This window comes from Eubalaena glacialis, chromosome 14 (genome assembly GCF_028564815.1).
Source record: "Eubalaena glacialis isolate mEubGla1 chromosome 14, mEubGla1.1.hap2.+ XY, whole genome shotgun sequence".
Classification (NCBI taxonomy): Eukaryota; Metazoa; Chordata; class Mammalia; order Artiodactyla; family Balaenidae; genus Eubalaena; species Eubalaena glacialis.
Window position 1 is genome coordinate 94265735 of NC_083729.1, and position 22824 is coordinate 94288558.

Below are 22824 nucleotides of genomic sequence, written 5' to 3' on the forward strand. Positions count from 1 at the left end.
CTCACTCTTGTAAAGTGACGTAGCTGATTTTAAAAAACTTCTATCTAGAAAAATTAGAGCATGTGATTACTGATTTATTTGGGTCTAAATCTACCATATTACTAAATGCTTTTTAGCTGTCATACCTGTTTTATTTCCTTTATGTCCTCGTTTCCTTTTGGATTATCATTTATGAGACCAGTTTTCCTTCTACTGGCTTGAAAGGCACACGTGTTCCCATGCGTACGTGGTCCTTCCTGAGTCTCACGTTACCCGGCTGACGGGACTTTTATCCTCTGCCCAGTTAATGAGAACCTCCTCAGGCCATGCATCCCACTCTCCCAACTTAACATGCCACTGCAGTCTTGAATGTTTGTTCCCTCTCTATTTCTAGCTCCACAGGACATTTTCATGGTTTTACACAGCGTAGTCCTTTGTGTGTCAGTATTTTTGAAACGTGACCTCGTTATCCTCCTGCATATGCAGTAGTAGGACTCCTGGCCTGGACTTGAGTCCAAGCCCGCCTGCCCCTGGCCTGGCTCCTCCCCGCAACACACCTCTCCCTTGGCTCCACGCGCATCTGGCCTGAGAGTCAGACTTGCGCCTGCTCGCTGGGCTGGGCTTAGGAACCCTCGCCTGCTCCCTGCCTCCGTCTTCCCAGTCCTCTCTGTTCACTGATCCTCTCCGTCCCCTGGGTGCACAGGCGTCGTCGGGAGCCTGCTGTTCCCAGCATCCGGGTGGCCCTCCTGCCCTCCTGCTTCGGAAGCTGCTTCAGTCCTTCCAGGCCCAGCCACACCCACCCGCTTACCTCCCTGTGCTCCAGGGCCAGGGGCAGGAGCCCTTCGCAGAGCGGCCGCTCCACAGGGGCCTCCTCAGTTTGCGCTCCCATTTCCTGGCCAGACGGGAAAATGGGGCCTAAAATGAGTTCATCTTCAAAATGGGGATAGTAATCATCCCTGTAGCGCTTGGAAGCTGAAATCATAGTCTGTATGAAAGAGCTTGAAAATTCAGAGTCCTCGGTACAAAGATTAATGGTTGGCGGTGAAAGGCAGTTCTGTTTTACATGCTTTATGGAAGAAAATAAAACACGTCTAGCTTTATTTTGTTCCCAGGAAATTTATTAACTTCAGCGTCAGTGGATAATACCTCACTCTGCGACCCTGGAGAATTAATAAGCTTTATGAAGAGGAGCTGAGCGTTGTGCAGGCAGACCTCACTGTATTTGCATATCCTGTGCTGATTGGTGCCATTTTTCCAACAGCATTTGCTCACTTCGTGTCTCTGTGTCATGTTTTGGTAATTCTCACAGTATTTCAAACTTCCTCATCATTATATTTGTTACGGTGATCTGTGATCGGTGATCTTAATGTTACTACCACGGCTTGCTGCTTGCTGGATGGTTAGCATTTTTTTTAGCAATTATTAACTAAGGTATGTGCACTGTTCGTTAGACATAAGCTGTTGCACATTTGACAGACTAAAGCACAGTGTAAACATAACTTTTATATGCACTGGGAAACCAAAATTCATGTGACTGACTTTATTTCGATACTCGCTTCATTGGTGGTCTGGACCCGAGCCCGCACTATCTCCGAGGTCTGCCTGTACTGTAATTGTTTAAAAATGTTTTTGTTCTTTGCAGTGCAACTCTTCTAAAATAAAATCTTATGTGGAATCCCAGATATATGAAGTGAATTCAGGATTCACACTGCGGGCGTGCACGTGTGGCGAGTCTTCCTCACAGCAGAGTCACTAGCAGCCCAAGGTGACGGCCCTTCTTTTCAGCTCCGGGTCTGAGGTAGGTTTCCGTGACCTTTTCAACTAGGAATTGAATAACTGTTTTAACATGCCAACAACCACTCTGGCATTTAAAAGTAACTTTATTAAAGTTCAGGATAGCTGTTTATACACAGTTTGATGTAACAGGCTACGAACCACCACCCCTCGCAGCACATCAGTGAGCTCGCCGCGTCGCCTCTGGGCTAAGGCTCAGCGCTGCGGCACTGGCCGGGCTTGGGAGGCCAGGCTGCCTGCCCTCGGGGACTCACCGACTCTCCTGCTCCCACCTTCCAGAGGCTGGGCATTACTGATCCTGAGAAGAAAGTGCAGAGCTTTTTCTGTGATGCTTGTAACTTATTTTACTAAACTGCAGAAATGCAAAAATGGAATTTTAAGTGTTGGTCCAGGTAAGCTGTGCTACAAAATGAAAGGTTTTATTTGCAACTTACGCAAATTCATGAAAAAAATACACTGCTCAGAATCTGACATGGGCTAAGTAAAACATTCTGTTATCTGAAAAATACTGGTAATATACCTCTGTCTTAAAATAATTCAAACATATAATTAAATTCTCATAGTTCTGATAAGATGTTTAAGATCACGGTTTGCAAAAAGAAGAGTTACAGTAATTTAAACGCAGTTTAGTGAATATGTAGTTACATTTTATTTGTCAAGTGTAAATATCAGTTTCATTTAGAATATTCAAGTACAAAAAATGAAAACTTATGACTGTTAAGAAAAAGTTAGAGGCCATTAAATCGTTCTGCAAATACTGAGGCACTGAATTCAAATATCCTTTACAATACGAATTACCTAAATTTTTTATCTTTAATATTCAGATGTTCATAGTAACTTTTTTAAGAAATATTTTTAATAAGATGATTCAACTTTATTATTTATTTTCCCTGGAAGACAGTTTGAAACAAGTATGTAATATAGACTCATGCAAACAGTGTGAAGACACCCAGTTCCAAAGGTACTTATCACCAGAAAAGGGCTTATTTACCTGAGTGTTTCTGCTTTAAACATATTGTTTCATCACAACAACCCATGGACCACAACACTGAAGCACATATTATGTAATTTGATGCAAAAGCTTAGGCTCATGTTACCAGTTGGATAATTGTATGAAAAATTTTAAAGTTCTATAAAACTATTGAGCTTGGAGTTTCAGGTACATAATACATTTTAAAACATATTCCCAAAAGTTTACCTTTAGTATGTACACAAAACGTTCATCTTGGAATATGTATGCAATCAGAGCCACAATATAAACGAGTCCTGTACTTTCAAAGGCACCGACACTCTTGTCACAGCAAAGTGATAGCAAGCACTGGGCAGCAGGAGAAATGATCTCAGTTCATCACAAACCAACAACTTGAACGTCTAACAGTGAATGAGTAACATCATCCAATCTGGCTTATGTACTGACCTCATACTTTAACTGTGGCCATTTGCCAGATACAGAATAAGTGATACAGCAAGTAAAAACAGCAAGAAAATCAAAGCATACTTCTAACAGTTTAATAACTTTGCTTGTGATGATCTTCTGTGATCTGGAACCTTTGTTTTACATAAAAGTGGAGCTGGAAAGAGAAAAAAAACCTTTTGATTGGTACAATAGAAAACCATATAGGAATAGAAATCACTTGTTTTACAAAGCTTTTACAGAAAGAGCAGATGTACATCAAGGATATGATAGGATATCTAGCCATGGGACTCTGGAAAAGAAAAGAAAAAACAAACACCAACATTTCTTGAGGGGAAATTTTTCTGAGCTCTCAAACTATGGGCTTGGCCCTGATTTTGCAAACAACAGCCCATACCTTACTTCCACAGGGTGATTGTAAATGGTTTTTTGCATATGGAATAAAGTCAGGGAGTCCAAATCTAGTAACACTGGACCAAGTTGAGATGATAAGGTAAAAGACCCCTTAGCTTTATAATTCGAGGCACACTGAAAAGAAGTTATAAATTATATTTATACACTTGGTCCTATGGATCCGAGGGTTCCACATCTGAGGATTCAACTGACTGAGGATCGAAAATACAATATTTGGGAAAAAATAACAGAAAGTTCCAAAAAACAAAACTTGAATTTGCCACTTGCTGGCAACTATATACCTAGCATTTACATTCTATTTACATTGTATTAGGTGTTATAAGTAATCTGTAGATGATTTAAAGTGTACAGGAAAATGTGCATAGGTTCTTTGCAAAAATTGTGCCATTTGTATATGAGGGACTTGAGCATCTGTGGATTTTGGTATCCTCAGGGCATCCTGGAACCAGTCCCCCACAGATAATGAGGGTGGTTTATCTTTTGAAATTCAGTGTATTCATTTTTTCTAGGCTCTGGGGGTGGATACATCAACGGACAAAACAGAGATCCACTCCCTGGAAGAGCTTATGTGAAAAGATCATACATGAGAATTCCTTCTTCCCCAAAACCATAAAATCCAGAGGCCAATTAAATCCACCCAAAACCGCGTGGATTTACTTCTCCATAGTTCAAAAATGGAAAGCTGTCATCATGGGCAATGTTGTGTTCTCCTACCTTTTTGAAGGTGACTTAAAATATTCTGAAAATATCAGTCTGAAATACGATGTGGTCGTAAACCTGAGGGCCGCCCTTTGGGGCACGGGAGAACCTGAGCTCCCCACGTGGAGGGGCTGGGTGCTCAACAGAGCGAGCAAACAGGCAGAGTGACGAGGACATTTAAGTGGGAGAAGTAAAGTGAAAAAAAGAAAGGAAGAAAACCTTATTTTCTAAAACTTCGGTTGCGTTGTCTTTAACACATACCCCAGACCTACAAGCCTTGGGACCATCCTCCACCTGCTACCAAGGCCGCCCCGATACACGGGGGCCCTCTCTACCTTCCTCTGCATCTTTACGTCCACCACTCGTTTCACAAGCTCTGACATCAAAGCACAGGAGTTCCAATCGATAGCCTGGTTCCCTTATTAAAATAAAAATTCTCATAAAATCATTATCAGAATTTGTTTTAAAAAAGTAAACCTAAGAATTTTTTTTTTATCAACTGTTATGTCTATGATTCCCCAATATACAGCCTCTGTCAGGCATGAAATGTGACATAACTAACGGGGGGAGGGGGTGGTCAGCAGTTACTAGACATGCCCTGGAGTAGCCAGTGTCCCCAGGTCGCTGACCCTTACGTGTTGTAGCAAATTTTTATTTTGTTCGTTCATTCACTTCAGACTTTTACTCAAGGATGCACAGAGCACGGAACACGTGCCAGGTGCCCTTCTAGCTGCTGGGGAATCAATCAGCACAGCAAGAGGGACGAGCTCTCTGCTCTCGAGGAACTGACGTTTTAGCTGCAGGAGCAGACGGGAGTAAGGAGACAGGGTGAAGCGCCCTGAAGGTCGGGCAGTGAGACAGGCGGGGGGTGGGGGGGCGCTTACTTCTTGCGGTCCTTGTCCTTCCTCACGTTACCACCCGGGGTCATAAAGGGCTGGTTCTGGTATATCTCGGAGGTAGCTTTCTTCTTAGAGAAAGCAATTATTTCTTCTTCCAGAAGTCTTCTCTTCTCCTCAAGCCTCAGCTTCTCCTCTTGGTGGACTCTCTTAAGGTGTTCAAACTTGGCCTGGAGCTGTAAAGTGAAGTGCGGTTCCCGCTGAGGACGTGCTGGGGCAGCCCATGCCCCGGCACCTCCCCACCGCAGCCCTGCTCACGCGGCCTGCACAGCGACATGTGGAATTGCTCTAACTTTAATTTTGAATGAGCTCCCATGCAAAAAACGCATGAACAAAGCATGAACAAAACATAAAAACAGCCTCATGCACAAACCTCAGTTTTTTAAATGTTTGACCTCTTAGAGTTTTTCTTTTGCTCTACATTTTCCCCACAAAGCCCCTTCAAATAAAGTTTCAAAAATCCATTCTTAATAAAAGTGAGGGACAAATTACAGAAACAAGTTATCAAAAAGAGGGAAAAAAAGCCCTTATTTTCCAAATAAATTTACTACGTGGTAGTGAAATAGCTGTTGACTACGCTGGTGACCCTGTTTGGAAAGCAAGTGTCAATTTAAATCAAGAACCTTAAAATCTGTCATGTTTTTCCCACAGTCATTCACCTTCTTGAAATCTAAACTAAATCAAAAAGTCCTGAATTTAGATAAAAGTTTTATACATAAAAATACAGTTGACCCTTGAACCTTGCAGGGTTGGAGACACCAAACCCCGCTGGTTGAAGATTCGAGTGTGTCACAGCTCCGTAAGCACAGACGGTGCAGTCCTGTGGACTCGGTGAGTGAAAAACATCCACGTATAAATGGGCCCATGCAGCTCAAACCCAGGTGGTTCAAGGGTCAGCTGTACTTGCTGGGTTTTACACCATAATTGGGAAAAAACACCTGTGTCTCTAAGAGAGAACATTTTAAAATTCACTTACGCTAAGTACACTCAATGCAGTCATTAAAATGAGTTTTGCCAAAGTTTGTAACAGTACAACATGAGAATTCCCTGGTTTGATTGTTGTGTATCTGAAAAAAGATCTAGAGACTTTAGCAGGTTCCTTACGAATCAGCTGTGTGCCAAGAACACAAGCACAACATCTAGAATCTACATCAAAAAGATAACTTTGTTTTTGATTCTCTGGTCTGGTTAGATAAACTTTCAATTAGTATTTTCAGTTCTGGGCAGCAACCTAACATTTATACAAAAAGTAGGACTTGGTTTCCAGAAAAGATGGCTTATGATCACTGAGGAAGTCATCAGAGGCTGAGGGCAGAGAGAGCAGAGAGCTGTGCTGCTTCCTAATAAAAATCAGATGTTCCAGATACGGAGCGGGCTGGCTAGTGAGCCGGCAACCCTGACGGCAGAGTTTACAGAATAGGGTTGAAACAGATGAAGTAAGGCCCGAAGATTCTCTTATTCCTGAGGATGTCATTTCCAGAGGGATCAGTTCCTTAGTATTTGCTTATGTAAATGGTTCCTTATAAAAGAAGGAACCATGTTCTTTATAAAAAGAAACATAAATAAATCGGTGGTGTAGATACACAGACTGGCAGCTCTCTGAGCACGCGTGCACCCCGTGGATTTGGGAGAGGAGCGGGGCAGCTGGCGGGTGACGCCTGGAAAGAGAGGCCAGAGGGCAGATTTACGTTACGTGAACAGAGATACGTCTCTGACAGACACTTAAACGGAGGGTGCATACTTTATATCCTTAAATACTGAAAGGTTATGGAGTACTTCGTATATCATTTATGAGGTTGACTAAAAATTCCAGGAAAACTATGAAGAGAAAAACGTCTTAGGGGGCAGGGGGAATGTGACTTATTCACATTCTGTGGCGTTCACGGCTTTCGTCAGTGACAGTCCGCTCCACCTGCAGGAAGTGCTCACTCAAGGGCTCCAATATTCACTACGAGGTCTTTACCTCAGACACATTTTCAAGTACTTCTGTGCTGTTGAAACTACTCACGGATGCTCTGAAGCCTCTATGGCCAATGTGGTACGCTGCTGTCTCTTGTAAACCTGCTTCTAAGGACACTATACATGCTGTTGTTCAGTGATCCTTTTTAAAGTATCCATTTTAAAAAGTGAATACCAGAGACAACATTCCTCTCTTGCCAAACTAGTCAGTGTCTTTGACCTGACCTTGACCTCTGTACTTGGCTGGAGACCCGAAAGTGTCACTGACAAGCACCCAGCGCTGCGGCTCAGCTGCACCGAGTGCAAACCTCGCTGCTCGTCCTGGACTCCCCACGTCCAGGTTCTAGTGCAGCTGTACTTGTTTACTGAAAATTATCTAGAATACTTTGAGGAACAGGAGAGGCATAAATGCTAAGTGAGCAATTAACCAAGAAACAGACTTGCATATAAAATTCAGAAGTAGTAACATTTTAATGTTGGTCATGCACTTCACCTGAGGGATAAATATAAAGTGCACTTTTTCTTGTGGTGGGGAAGGGCTGTGCATCCAGAATGATGTTAACAAAAGATGCACAAAAGAAACCATTTAAACAGTATCCTGACATGATATCTGTCCTGTGCATCTCCCTACTCTAGTTACCTGACGTTCACTGCATTTTCAGCTAACTCTGTACTATACATGAAAATCAGCCAAATTCATACAAAAGGTGAATTAAGAGGTATTTGTTTACAACCATATTGCCAAGGATATTTTAATAACAAGGCCATCTAATACAGACTTAAATAACGTTTTGGGTTACCTGCCAGTATCTTATTGATGTAACTAGCTTTGAATGTCCCACTTTGCCCAGTAGAGACCTGGTTTACACCTACCTGTTGTCCAGTGTAACTACTAAAAAGCCTCCTTTCCCTCTAAAACTGCACTTAACTGACGGTAAATTATACGGCCCTCCTTGGTCCTTCAACTGATGGCTCTTTTTTTTTTTTTTTTTTTTAATTTTTGGCTGTGTTGGGTCTTTGTTGCTGTGTGCAGGCTTTCTCTAGTTGCGGTGAGCGGGGGCTACTCTTCATTGCGGTGCACAGGCTTCTCATTGTGGTGGCTTCTTGTTGCAGAGCACGGGCTCTAGGCCTGCGGGCTTCAGTAGTTGTGGCTCGTGGGCTCTAGAGCGCGGGCTCAGGAGTTGTGGCTCGTGGGTTCTAGAGCGCAGGCTCAGTAGTTGTGGCACACGGGCTTAGTTGCTCCGCGGCATGTGGGATCTTCCCAGAGCAGGGCTCGAACCCGTGTCCCCTGCATTGGCAGGTGGATTCTTAACCACTGCGCCACCAGGGAAGTCCTAACTGATGGCTCTTGAGTTAATCATCACTCATGCGAGTGAAGATGACCCCCAGACGCCCTGCACCAGACCTGACTCTAACGTACCAGCCTTGCAGGATGAAACTGGTCATGAGGGAACTTACTAATATTATTGTAATATTAATGAAACAGGCCAGTAATCTGCTTCTAAACCTATATAATTAAAAATTTAGAACTCTTGTGACAACTTGGTTTAAACTAACTTCATTAGTTTTAATATAATGTTCTTAACACGAAACCGCTTGAATCACAAAAATAAACATCTATGAAGCACCTACTGACAAATAATACTTCTCTTTTTCTTTAAACCATTTGGTCACCCTGCATTTTCAATTTCCTTTTAAACAATACGCATTTAAGCAAAATATTCTTATGTGGGGTTTTAAAAATTAAAATTCAACTATAAACCACTTCTACATCTTCTCTCCTCACTGGAGAAACTGAGAACCATGATGTATGAGAGAGAAACTCTTACAAGAGAAGCATCTACTAATCAAAAGAAAAATCAGCACCCTATTTCCTACTCATCACAACTCCTTCCTCAATAGTTGTATTTAAAAATAACTCCAGGGACTTCCCTGGTGGTCCAGTGGTTAAAAATCGGCCTTCCAATGCAGGGGACGTGGGTTCTATCCCTGGTCGGGAAACTAAGAACCCACATGGCACGGGGCAACTAAGCCTGCATGCCACAACTACTGAGCTCGCATGCCACAACTAGAGAGGAGCCCGTGCATGCGCCGCAAGGAAGAACCCGTGCACCGCAACGAAAGATCCCGCGTGCCGCAGCTAAGACCCAACACAGCCAATAAATAAATAAATAAATAAATATTTTAAAATAAATAAATAAAAGTAACTCCAAACTAGGGACTGTTTTCAAATAAGAGACTGAACAAAACAGAACACCCAAATGCAATATGAGACCTAAGATTGAATTCTGGTTCAAAAACAAAAAATCACCAAACAGAAAGCAACAATAAAAGATAATCTTGGGGGGCTTCCCTGGTGGCGCAGTGGTTGAGAATCTGCCTGCCAATGCAGGGGACACGGGTTCGAGCCCTGGTCTGGGAAGATCCCACATGCTGCGGAGCAACTGGGCCCGTGAGCCACAATTACTGAGCCTGCGCGTCTGGAGCCTGTGCTCTGCAACAAGAGAGGCCGCGATAGTGAGAGGCCCGCGCACCGTGATGAAGAGTGGCCCCCGCTTGCCACAACTAGAGAAAGCCCTCGCACAGAAACGAAGACCCAACACAGCCATAAATAAATAAATAAATAAATAAAATTATAAAATGAGAGAGTTGACCTTAAAAAATGAAAGAAAAAAAAAAGATAATCTTGGGACGAGTGGGGAAATTTGTTTGTGCACTGGGGATTAGGAGAGTCTGTGGCATTGCTATTCCTGTTCTTAGGTGTAGTACTGGTACTGTGGTTATGGAGGAAAATGCACCTGAGCTTCAGAGATGCATGAAGTGCCTGCGATAAAGTGTTGTGATGTCTACAACCAGCTTTCAGACGACCAGGGGAACACACACACTAAAGATGGCAAAATGTCCATTCTAAATCTAGGTGTGGGGAGGGACACAGGTACCCCGTACTTTCACTTTCCCGTTGTTTGAACTTTTTCAAAATAAAGATCAAAATTCAAATTATAAACAAGATATATTAGATTATTTATTTTACAAAACCACTTACTACAGGGTTTATTGAAATAGCAAGTACTATAAGGGTACTTAAAATAATAAATTTGTAGCATTAAATTACTTTACAAATAACTTCTCAGGAACTCTTACATCAGCAAGTTCATTTGTATTAACATTTCTGGCTTCTCTTAGAGATTCCTTTTTGCAGCTCATCCTTTTTGACCTTCATCTTAAATGTGGCCATTTATTTAAAAGCAGCCATTGCAGTAAAGTCTACAGAAAATACCTTAACTCAGGTAAAACTAAAATTGATCCTTGGAGAACCAGAAGCAAACCAAACGCACTGCAGACAGTTTTGCGCCCAGGCTGCCCAGACCACCCACCTCCAGGAAGCCTGACTTCAAACTCACAGGCTAGTTAACAGCTTTCAGAGTCATCTACTTCAAACAACAATCCCAAGGACTCAAAACTCTCAGAAAAGGCTTTATCAAGCCACAGCTAAAACACTTCTGGCTCCTGGTTAAGGTATTTAAAACGCTTCTTAGTAACCTAGTCCTTTACAAGTCCTCGATAAACCACTACTTCTAATGGAAGACACCTTGTTCAAAAAGGCAACAATTTTTGTTTCCAGCCTGTGCTTTTTTTGGGAAGTCTGCATCCAAAGAGTATGTGTTAAAATACAATAGCTACTTTTTAAGGAACAACTAGTTTTCAAAACCATCTCCAAATTCTTGAGATAATTATCCCCAGGTTAACAGGACACCCCAAACAAGTGCACATCCCAGCAAACCAGCGTACTTGCCTCTCTCTCAGCTTCTTTCAATACGGCTTCTTTCTCCTTCACACGCTGCACAAACAACTGCTTCATTTCTTCCTCCTTCCTCTGACGTTCACCATAAAATTCGTGTCTTTTGGCTTCGTAGGTCTCCTGAAGACTGAACAGTTATTTGTGGTACTCTCATGTTAGCAAGACGACGTCACAAACTTGCGAACACTCAGACGTCCGGGTTAGGCCCTGTGACTGTCACAGCACATGTGGCTCCAGGGAGCACGGGTCCATCTGCAGGTCCCTGCTTTGCCAGTGCTCCTAGAGGTGCTCATCTCACCCCAGACGGATCCCTCCTTCCACCTCTGTTGATTCCTCCCCTCCCCTTATTGCCACGTCCGATCACCAGGCTCTGGGAGCTCAACCTGAGACCCCGACATCACTTCAGTCCTGTCTTGTTCTGATTTCTACAGACACCGTGTTCAGCCCAACTTGATCTTTGTGCTTGTCTGCCTTCGCTAGTGGAATAATCTCCCAGCTGAGCTCTAGGCTTTGCATTCCTCTTTCTTTCATTTTGTTCTTCCTGCCACTCGTAAGATTTTTCCACCAAAAACAGAGATCTCCTTATCTTTTTCCTCTGCATTAGTTATATTATCTACAGGATAGCAGCACTTCAGAAACTTCACAATCTGGCCCAACAGACCCAATCCCCCTAAGGTTTCAGCTGTACCAAGCTAACCATTGTTCCTAAGACGTGCCACACGTTTCATGCTCCAGCCAGTGCCCACTTCCCAGCTCTCCCTCTACCCACTAGTCCTGTCCCTCGCTTCTCCAGTCTCCCCAGCTGGAATCTACTGTTCCTCCCAAGCACTTGCATGGCTCTTTGTGTATACCTCTTCCTGGCATTTACACCCCACCTGCCCCTCTCTCCTAACAGCTCAGCATCTCTGTAAGACCCAGCTATCCAGTAGAGCCCTCCAGATGTTTCGGTTTCTTCATAAATGTTCATCTAATGACAGAAACTGCAGGGAAGTAGAGCCAGTTTAACCAAGCAGAGCAGGGACTGTCCTGGAACTCCGCGGCCAGTGCCTGCCTGTCCTACTTGTGGCATTTCAGAAGAACCACAGACCTTATATCCGGCAATGCAGGGCCCTTCCATTTCAGCTCACTTGGAGAATATCCCCAAGGTTTAACAGGGAACACAGATTCACTTTCCAGCTGTGTCACAGTTAGAAATTTCTATTACTTATAAAAATATAGCTAAATAGATTTAAAATGTGATGAAATTCAGGAATTTTACTAATCTTATAACTGGAGAAATCTTTCATGGCTAGAACTGTATAAATTTAAGGAAAAACAGGGGAAGAAATGTTACACCATAGCACTTACAGCTGAGCATGAGTGTGGTACTCAGAGCATGTATTCCAAGGAGGAGCAATCCTACACGTTGTCTTTAAGAGCAAAGTTCATAAATGTACAGAATGCCCTAGACAACCACATAAATGCCTCTAATCTCGAGGCATTTTACTTTTTATAAGGCTTTTTGTTTTTCTGTGTTTGTTTTGGTCTCATTTTAAAGAAGCCTCTAAATCAATCAGGCCACCTTCGCCCACATTTCACTGGTCCTACACTGGACTGATAGCCTTTAGTGGCAAACTTAGTTTAAATAATGTATTTAAATCATGTCAAATCAAAGTTTTAAAAAGTTCTCACTAATTTACTTACACAAGCACTTGAGTTGTTCAGGAGGAAAATCAAGCCACCTGGCAAAGAGAAAAGACCAAACACTTGCGGAATAGCTGCTACCAGCAGGGACTGGTCTGGACTCACTAATTCCCGCAGCGCCATGAAGAACAAGCACTAACACTGTCCTTCAGGTAAGAAGACGACACTCGGAGAGGTAAAGTCACCTGCACAAAGGGACAGAGTTAGCAAGTACAAAGCTGGGGCTGGAGCTTGATCAGACGTGCTGCAAAGCCTGTACTCCTAACCAGCATAAATCCCGCCTACAGTGATGCCTCAGCAAAAGGTAAAGAGGAAACACTGCCCCCGCGTGTTCTGCATCCATCACACAGACGCCCACTCTGACAGGTAAACTTACAGAGCCGACTGTAAGGAAAGAGACCGCACTGTCTTTCAAAAGGTGGCAATGAAACTCTGAGAGGGCCTGCGAGGAATGGCTGTGAAACTCATACAACCACTGTTGACTGCCATGGATCTGAGAATGAAAAAGAGCTCTCCTGCTGCCGTGATATTTAATGCAGCATCCTACCCTAGTTGCAAACATCACTGATTGAAGGCAGAACTGAAAACGAAAGAGGAAGAAAATGCATCCTTGACTGCTCGTGTCCAGCAGGAAAATCGCTGGGTCCCCCTCACTCAGGATCTTCCTGAGCTCCAGGTGCAGCTCTCACAGGCCTGATGAGCTTCCACCACAGACCAAGTGCAGAAAGACACAAAGTTTATGACACAAAAAATTATGCCAAACACTTAAGAAACTCTAAAATACCACACAAATCTCCCTTCCAGACTCTTAGGGCCCAGAGCACTTCAGTGATGGCAAACGAGACTGGTTTTGTTCATCTAAAATAACTTGGGGATTTGAGGTTTATAAAAGCATGTTTCATGTAGTTTAAATAATTAAACATCAGTTAATTAAGACTACAGGGGTACACATAATGCCAACCCCCTGGACCTCATGACAAGCATGAGATCAGTGTGGGTACACGGGGACACGAACCATGACTCAGCACAGCCATTCAAGTGAAACAGAGATGGAGCCACTGCGCGGCTGCAGATAGAAAGGCCGGGCCATAAAGAGCAGAGCGCAGCCTAACAGGCTCATGTAACTAACTGTTCTTATTGATAGATACAATACTGAGGGACAGATTTTACATGCCAACCAAATTATAGTGACTATTGTTGTACACATCCCAAATTAAATGGGAAGATTCCTAAGAAAACAGAATACAAGTTCTTAAAACCACACTGGTGAAACCTTCCTAGACCTCAGGCTATAAAGAACTACAGGAATTTTATCAAATAATTTATTCACAAATGAGAAAGCACCAAGAGGAGAGAGATTTTGCTGCGCCTGACCCAAGGAATCCCATCTCATCAGGACCGCAGGCCTGGGAAGGGCAGAGGACCGCCAGCTCCTGGGCAGGTGGGCAGGGCCTCCCTCACACTGAGCTTGAGCCCCGTCCTCCTTGCGTGTCCTCTGCGAGCAGCCTGCAGCCACTGCGCCTGCCCACTGTAGCCTGGCCTCCGCTGAAGAGCCTCCTTTCCCAGTTTTCCCATTCTTCACCTGTCCAGTGGGCAGATGCTCCCCGGAGTGAAGAAATGCGAAAAAACGGCTGTTCTGAGAGTGCCCGCCCACCATCTCTCTCTCCTGTTGTATTATTATTCTGGTTACCTTTGGAGAGCTACTCCTTCCCACGGGATGCATTCTGGTGGGACAGGCCGTCAGACTCACACCCACCCAGCCAGGACACGGGCACATGTCCTAAGCTGGGCCCGCTGGACATCCCCCTTCCTGGAAGGAAGGCTGGAAATGGTTTGTTCATGAATGAAACTGGTTTTCTCCCTTCAAATCTGCAAGCCCTGGCCTGTGCTGTCCTTTTTGACTCAGATGGCGTGTCCTCGTTATTGTCGAAGAACGGTCAAGGGAGCAATTGGACTGTATGACACTGCCGTACTTCCACAGCAAAACCCTCTCACCTGCAGCACGGCCACCGCTCCCTCCCTTCTCGAGACCCTCTTTGCTTGGCTTCCGAGACGTGACCCTGCTGGTTTCCTCCTTCCTCTACCCTAGGCTTCTCAAACCGCTTCTGTCTGCTTCTCCTGCTGACACACATTCAGCGGACTCAAGGCTGTTTCCAAGGCACCTTTCTTTCCAAATGTACTTCTCTCTCCAGGCATCTCACCCATACGCAGTATTCAATTAACCACCTCTTAGTGCCTGTGACTCTGAAGTTCATCCCTTTGGCCCAGCCCTCTCCTCTCTCCTCTGAGCTCCAGATAAACAGCCAAAGTGCCTACGTGACACTGTCACTTGGATGTTTCAGAGGAAACTCTAAGTCCCCAGGCCCCAACTGAGCTAACAATCTCCATCCTGCCCCACAGAACAGCCAGTGCTCCTCCAGAGACACTGCCTCATGAAGGGTACAGCTACCTGCCGAGCTGAAGAAACCACTGATCCAGGCCAGCAGAAGTCTTCGTTTGGCATCTTCTGCTCCTTTACCTCACTGTATCTGAACAGTCACTAAGTTCTTCCAATGTTATCTTCCAGATGTCTCTCAGACACACCCAGCTCTGTCCTTGCTGCTGGTACTTAGCTCCTCAGCACCTCCGCACACCCTCTGACCCCTCCCTCACACTGCAGCCAAGAGTGATCTTTTAAATGCAAATACAGTATCGGGATCACTGCTTCACAGTTTGTGCCTTTCCCTGAGGACAAAGACCAAATCCCCACCAGGCTGCTCTGCTCCTCCGATCTTCCTGCAGAGACTTAAAGATGCCTTTCTCTCTTTGCCTTCCAGGTCTCTGCGTAAGTCTCCTCTGTTTTCCCCAGGTAGTAAAAGCTCAGAACAATACGTGCCTCAAGGAAGTCTTCCCTAATTTTCCAGATTAAATCCAGATGCCCTCCCCCCATGATACACCACCTCTCCTTTCGTGCACATTTCACAACCATAATTCATTGTGCAATTAGTTGTTTGGTTTTGGCCTCCCTCCCCGCGAGAATGTAAACCCCATGACAGCCAGGACTATATCGTCTCATTCAGTATTACCTCACCAGCACTTAGCCTAGAGCACTGCAAACACCAGATGCAGTATTATTCACTGTTGACTCCAAAGTATCATCTCAGCCTTCACTTCTCCCCAAGCTCCAGATTCATTTATGAAATAACCTACTCTAAGTCTTCACCTGAATATTTAATAATCAACTTAAATGTAACATGTCCCAAACTTCTCAATTACCCACCAGGAAATCTACCCCTTCCCCAGTCTTGCTCATAACCATAAACATCACCACCGTTCACCCAGTTTCTCAGGTCGAAAACAGTAACTGGAGCCACCACCCTGGATTCCTCTTTCCTTTACATCCATATCCAGACCATCAAAGAGTCCTGTTGACGTCACCTTCCAGTCCCATGTGGGGACCATGCTTCTCACCACCTCCACCACTGCCACGCCAGCACAGGCCTCTGTCTGCTCGTACTTGGACGCCCACAGCAGCCTCCTGCCCGGGCCTCCTCACCCCACCAGCCCCTGTTCACCACACAGGGCAAGAGCATCTTCCTCTCTGCACCCACGGTGCACACTTAGCCAGTGACCAGCAGGAAGTGTCTGCTGAAGGGCTGAGTGGGAATTTTCATTTAAATGCGATTCTTCGGCTCCATACCCGGAAACTGTGAACCTGCATTTCTGAGTCCTCCACAGGTGACTGATGACCAATCCACCAGGCCCCTGAATCCCTCTCCTCCAGCACACAAGGCTGCCCCGCCCGCTGTCACTCAGGATCCGCGTCTCCTTCAGGCACGTGGGGACCCCTCACCACCCACAGACTTGAAAGAGCGAGAAGTGAAGCCTCCTGGGAAACACGAAGGGAAGCCAATGCTAGGTGCTTTCTCTTCAGCAGAGAAAATCATCGCTTCACCAGAACTGGCCCGTAACCAGAAGCACAGCATGCCCGAAATTGGTGAGGAGGGTGAAGTACATAGAATTCTTAATTTATTACGCTACCAGAGCTAAAACACTCATTAATCTGTAGAATGGAAAAACTTTAAAGTTGAGCCTCATCTATTATTAAACCTTCCTGAAGGTCATGTGCAGTGGCAGCTGGACCCAGCGCTCCCCCCTCCTGTGGTGTTTGGTGCAGACGCGGCCCCAGCGTTCCAGGGAACGGCTGGAACGTCAGTAATGAAACGCAGAGGAACCCTTGGTCCCGTAACAGATTTAGAACAGCGTTGGTCCTGAGCAAAATCGTTTGGGAATGTGACATCAAAACAAATCTGATTTAGTGTGTTAAGGATCAGAGTTCCACCTTTACATATTTTAATGAAAAAAAACAAAAAACAAACACCTCGGGAAGGTAGCAGCATATAAAATTATGAAGCAAGTTTAAAACAACGCTTCACGCTCTAACCACTGAGCAAGTTACGATTCCTGTAACTTTATGGTAATATTTTCAGTCTCATCTCTGTCTCCCGACAAGAACTTTCATGCTTCCTTTACAAGATATTTTCCTAAGTGTAGTCATTCCAAAACTTTCATCAGGATAAAAAACAACAGCTTTGTAGCTGACTTAATATGATTCATAGTCCAGGTTTTTAAAATAATAATCAATACACTTTCACCTTCTTCACATAAATACAAAAATAAAACCAAATAGTGAGAGATTTTTCCTTTGGTTACTCACTTCACCAGATGCTGAAATCCTGGGCTTCTGCCCTATGTCCTCCCTTCTACTTGAACTCCCTGAGTCGGATAAGGACAGAGACTTGCGAGAGCGGCATGGAAAGCAGAGTCATTAATCGTAGCAGGTGGCTCTACGTCATGGTGTGGGAGACTCTCCGTCATCCTGGGCAGATGGAGAGGCCCACCCCACCTCCCTCCCTGGCTGCTCACCTGAGCGGCTTGTTCTCTGGGCCCATGTCGGTGAGGCCCATCTCCTCCAGTTTGCGGCGCCGGTACAGCTCGTAGTGCCTCGTGTGTGTCTCGTCTCGCAGGTCCTCCATGTTCGTACAAATGAGCATCTCCCGGAGCTTGACAAAGTCACAGTGGTTTTCATTTTCCACTAGCCGGAAAACAGAAAACAGCAACACCGATTTTTAATCCTGACATATAATTAGTATTTGTTGAATGGACGAGTAAATGAAAACACATTTGAAATAACCCAAACAGTGAAATGATCAGTCTGATTAACAGCTACGGTTGTTTCATACAAGTAACCAAGGAAGCAGTTCTTGTATTACACACACCGAATTATAGGCGATATGGATTAACAGAGGTTTGCTTAAATTTAGTAGCCAAGGATAAACAGGAAATAGGAAAGAAATACATTCTGTTCTGTACCATATGCTCCGATCATTTCACTAATATTTTGTTAGCAGTTTATAAACCGTCCTCAGGACATTTCACATACCGCCTGAAAAGAGTATGTAATATTTTTTCACTAAAACTTCAAGGTGGTAAATTCTGCACCCTCGAGAACACCATCTGTGCCTGCTGTAAACATCAAATTCTTGTCACACGATGCCGCATTTGTGATCCTGAGTCACATGTTACTGTGACCAATAGTTTTTAAGTACAATTATTACCTTTATATTTTCTATACATTAAAAATGTTAAGTTTTGTCAATATTTTCCACTAATTACAAAATTTGTCAATTTAAAATAAAGCAGCGCTGGGAAACCAGTACCAGCGGAGGTGATCCGTTCCCCATCATGAATGAATGACCCAGCCAGTGCTAAGTGCTTACGCATCGTAGAGTCAGATAAATGCTAAACATTTTTAGTTGGCTGACTGGTTTGTTTGGGAAATAGTTGGCAATACTTTGATGCGTAAAAATATATAAATTTACAAAGTGGGTTATTGTGTCCCAGAATTACCTAGTACTTAGTTTACGTACTATGTTTAAACAATACTATTTACACTCAAATTTTGTTCAAAGTACCCGACCAGTGCTGCCCGCCTTCTGAACGTCCTGGTGCACCTGGGCTGGTAATGTGATCTAAGACAGGAAGTAGGGAGGCTGTGCCTGGCCTCTGCAGACGTGGCTAAAACAGAACAGAGCCAACCCTTCTGACAGCCAATCATAACCCAAAATCAGCATCACCTCCTAGAACGCATTAAATGCCACTTTCAGGCTGTCAGGCAGCACACATATCCTCGTTTAGCTCCTTTACCTTGTACGATGCCCCAAGGGTACTGGCGAGCTTTGACCATCTTATTTCCAACTTTCACCTCATCCATACTTCCTACCACAGCAAACGGCAAGTGTCCCTGGAAAGGAGACAGGACAGCAATCACATCTCATACCAGTAAAAACAGAGAAGAGAAAATTTACTAAATAACAAATGTGTTAAAGCCAAATGATCTGCTGTGCCTCAGCTTTTAAAACGTGCCCTGTGAACATGTGTTCACAACTGTTCACATGTATGCCAACTGTTCTACAGAGTCATCTTCAGGCCCTAGAGAGAGAATTATTTACTGAGCATGCCCCACACGTATTCCTGTTTTGCTGCAAGAATACAAAAACAATTCTAGCACAGGTATCATTTCCCTCATTATTATCTTGGTCCTAAAAGAAAGATAACGTTGAGGAAATCACACACACACACCCCCCCATATAACCAAAGTATATATATATAGTGTATATATACATATATAACACTAATATAAAATAATATTTAAGTCCCAAACTAATGCTAAATACAAATGTTACAGAAATTTAGAGGAGGGAGAGGTCTCTTTGGGCAGGAAGACACAACCCAAACTGGAGACGGATCAAGCAGAATAGGAAGAACTAGCACAGTAAGGAGAAGATTTTGAACAAAGATACAGCAGCTGGATTTAATGGCAGTGAGTAGACTGTCCTGTCTGAAGCTGAGGATTAATTTACGGGAAAAGTCTAATGTAAACAGTATTATGTTTAATATTTAATAATTGACAATATTTAGTCTCTTAATTGTACCCCTCTGAAAACTTATTCCAGGTGGGCACAAAAAACAAAATTAGATATAAAGACAACACACAGGAATTAATATCACTTCCTTTACATTAGTCAGCTTTCTATATATTTAGTTTAAGTATCTTAATATGAACAAAGTATGAAAAAATCAGAAAAGCAAAAGGGGAGAAATGGAACAAACAGCGACTGAATGTCACTGTGTCAGTGACAAAGTGACAAAGCTGTATCCTCACAACCCTTAAGACAGGTATTATTAACCCAATTTCATAGATAAGTTAACAGTCTCAGGGAGGTTAATAATTCCCACAAGAACACATGGTAAAGTCTGACTCCAAAACCCATGATCCGTCAAAATACAAAGTATTTAAGAAATTTGGTAGCCTCAAGTAACACAAAGAACTTAGTCATCCTCAATCATATTAAGTTATGTATAATTAAGATATACTAAATATATTTTATATTAAAATATAAAAAAGTTATGTGAATATTTCATATGTACCTGTGACCCTGTAAGGGAGAATGAGCTTCAATACCAGATTAGAAAGCTCTCCTTAAAGATTTTAAGATCCTAAAGCATTCTGAGGGAGGCTGTAACGTCTTCTCATGTTCTTAAAGACAGGACAGAAAGGAATCTTTCTAAGGCAATTAAATATGGTTCCACAAAAGATGAATCCCGGTCTCACAGATGTATCACTTCATTTAGGTGAAAGTAGGGAGGAAAGAAAAATGCTCAAAAATATATTCTCATTATACTTTTCCAACTCTAGAAAATAAAACATTTCCCTGTACTGGACTCTTTCAAAATTCACCTTGTTTTGGAAGACAGAAGTGAAAATACATTAGTAGCAATGTTACTTATAAATCACTTTTTTCATATGTAAAACAAATAATATTCAGTTAAGAGCTTACATTCATTGAAGCATTGATTTTAGCAATAGTTTCATCATCTGTTGGGAACTGGTATATCTGAACACCATTGCTGACCAATTCACTCATGAGCTTGATCTTAAACTTCTGTAATTCAGTTTTAGAAATTGCATCTGCTTTGGCAATCACTGGTATAATGTTCACCTATTAAGAATAAAGAGAAACAAAATCTCATGATTGAGGATTTATTTTTCAATCCTGAAGTTTTTGCATTCAAAACCACTCAGTCCCTGACAAATTTCCTTGACCTAGATCAGAGGACGGGCAAACTACAGTCCACTCACTGCCTGGTTACATGAATAAAGAGTTACTGGAACCCAGCTAGGCCCATTCATTACACATTACATATTTCCTATGGCCACTTTCATTCTATAATAGCAGAAGTGAGTAGTTGTATCAGAGGCCCATGACCTGCGAAGCCTGAAGTATTTACTACCTGGCCCTTCACAGGAAAAGCTTGCCGACTCCTGACATAGCATCACTGGCTTCATTTTTACCAGATACTCATATACAACCACTCCTACAAATGCTGGCCTTACAATAACTGCTTTTAAAAAGCAGAGCTCTGGCACTTCCCTGGTGACAACAGTGGTTAAGAATCCGCCTGCCAATGCAGAGGACACGGGTTCGAGCCCTGGTCCGGGAAGATCCCACATGCCGCGGAGCAGCTAAGCCCGTGTGCCACAACTGCTGAGCCTGTGCTCGAGAGCCCTCAAGCCACAATTACTGAGCCCACGTGCCACAACTACTGAAGAACCTGTGCTCCGCAATAAGAGAAGCCACCACAATGAGAAGCCCGCGCACCGCAACGAAGAGTAGCCCCCGCTCACTGCAACTAGAGAAAGCCCGCGCGCAGCAACGAAGACCCAACGCAGCCATCCACCCATCCACCCATCCATCCATCCATCCATCCATACATACATAAATAAATAAAGCACAGCTCTTATAAAGTTCATCTTTCGTCTGAATTCAGGTTTAGAAATCTCACATTTTCTTCTCTCAGTCTCTGACAATTCCATCATACACAAAATAAATAAAATGTAAGCCGTGAGCTGAAATCAGCTGCATAATTCACTAAGAATTTTTTATTTCTTAATACTCTAAGCACTAAGTAATCAGGGTGACTGATCTCAGCAGACCTACGGAACAGGCCAAGGGCCTCCTTCTGCCTCTTATTTAAGCAGGTCCCTTTTCCCAATGACTTCATCTGACCTGCACCCCATTGTCAGACTCTTACCCAGATGTTGAAAGAAGGAGATTTTACGAATACCAACTAAAAACGGTCACGACTCAAAGGAATAACTTTCTCAGCATTATTTTTTTTAAATTATTTTATTTTATTTTTGGCTGCGTTGGGTCTTCATTGCTGCACGCGGGCTTTCTCTAGTTGCGCCGAGCGGGGGCTGCTCTTCGTTGTGGTGCGCGGGCTTCTCATTGCAGTGGCTTCTCTTGTTGCGGAGCACAGGCTCTAGGCGCACGGGCTTCAGTAGTTGTGGCACATGGGCTCAGCAGTTGTGGCTCGCAGGGCTCTAGAACGCAGGCTCCGTAGTTGTGGCGTACGGGCTTAGTTGCTCCGCGGCATGTGGGATCTTCCTGGATCAGGGATCAAACCCGTGTCCTCTGCATTGGCAGGCGGATTCTTAACCACTGCGCCACCAGGGAAGTCCCCCATTCTCAGCATTATTTAAAAGTCCTATCACTGGCCCGAGAGGAAGAGATGTGGGGTCCTGAAGACCGACTGACCTGCAACGCTAGTTCTGTATGATTAATGTCCCCACCAAAGAGTGATATCTCCACAAATTCAGGGGTTTGTAGGTTTTTTGGGTTATTAGTTTGTTTTTAGTGAAAGACTTCAGGCTAAGTAGTCATGTCAAGAGAGTGAGCTATCAATGTAATTTTCAGAATGAAAGTGAAAACTAAATATCATAATTCCTTTTCTATTCTTAAATGTATTTTTCTTCTCCAATTTCACACTGATTAACTGTGTACGTTTGGATTTATTGGTCTTAAATACGTTCAAAAGGAGGTAAAGATTTTTCCAACTATCCATGAAATAAACTTTTCAGCAATTGTGGGTAAACAGCTTTGAAGATAAATTAGTCAAAGTATATAAAAATTTGATGCCAAGTTCTTTATTTCGGTATCATAATATTGATACATAGATATTCAATAAATTATGCCAAGTTAGTAACTTCTAATTGATTCCACTATTAATAGCAGAAGCAGGCCAGTGTACATACCTGACGTTAAGCTTTTTGATTGTAGCATATGGCCTGAAACTGACCTTTG

The 22824-nt window shown here is 43.4% G+C and overlaps 1 protein-coding gene across 1 annotated transcript in view; it reads right to left on the minus strand.

The window, feature by feature from the left end:
• Positions 1-3198: 3198 nt before the first annotated feature.
• The window catches only part of SEPTIN10 (septin 10), a 55157-nt gene continuing 35531 nt past the window's right edge, over positions 3199-22824 (minus strand). Inside the window, exons 6-11 of the mRNA XM_061168839.1 lie at positions 20518-20679; positions 18824-18920; positions 17543-17711; positions 10949-11081; positions 5185-5372; positions 3199-3344 (exon numbers count right to left, since the gene is read on the minus strand). Coding sequence (XP_061024822.1) covers positions 3329-3344; positions 5185-5372; positions 10949-11081; positions 17543-17711; positions 18824-18920; positions 20518-20679 — 765 coding nt within the window. The 3' untranslated portion in view covers positions 3199-3328. The remainder of the gene's footprint in view (positions 3345-5184; positions 5373-10948; positions 11082-17542; positions 17712-18823; positions 18921-20517; positions 20680-22824) is intronic.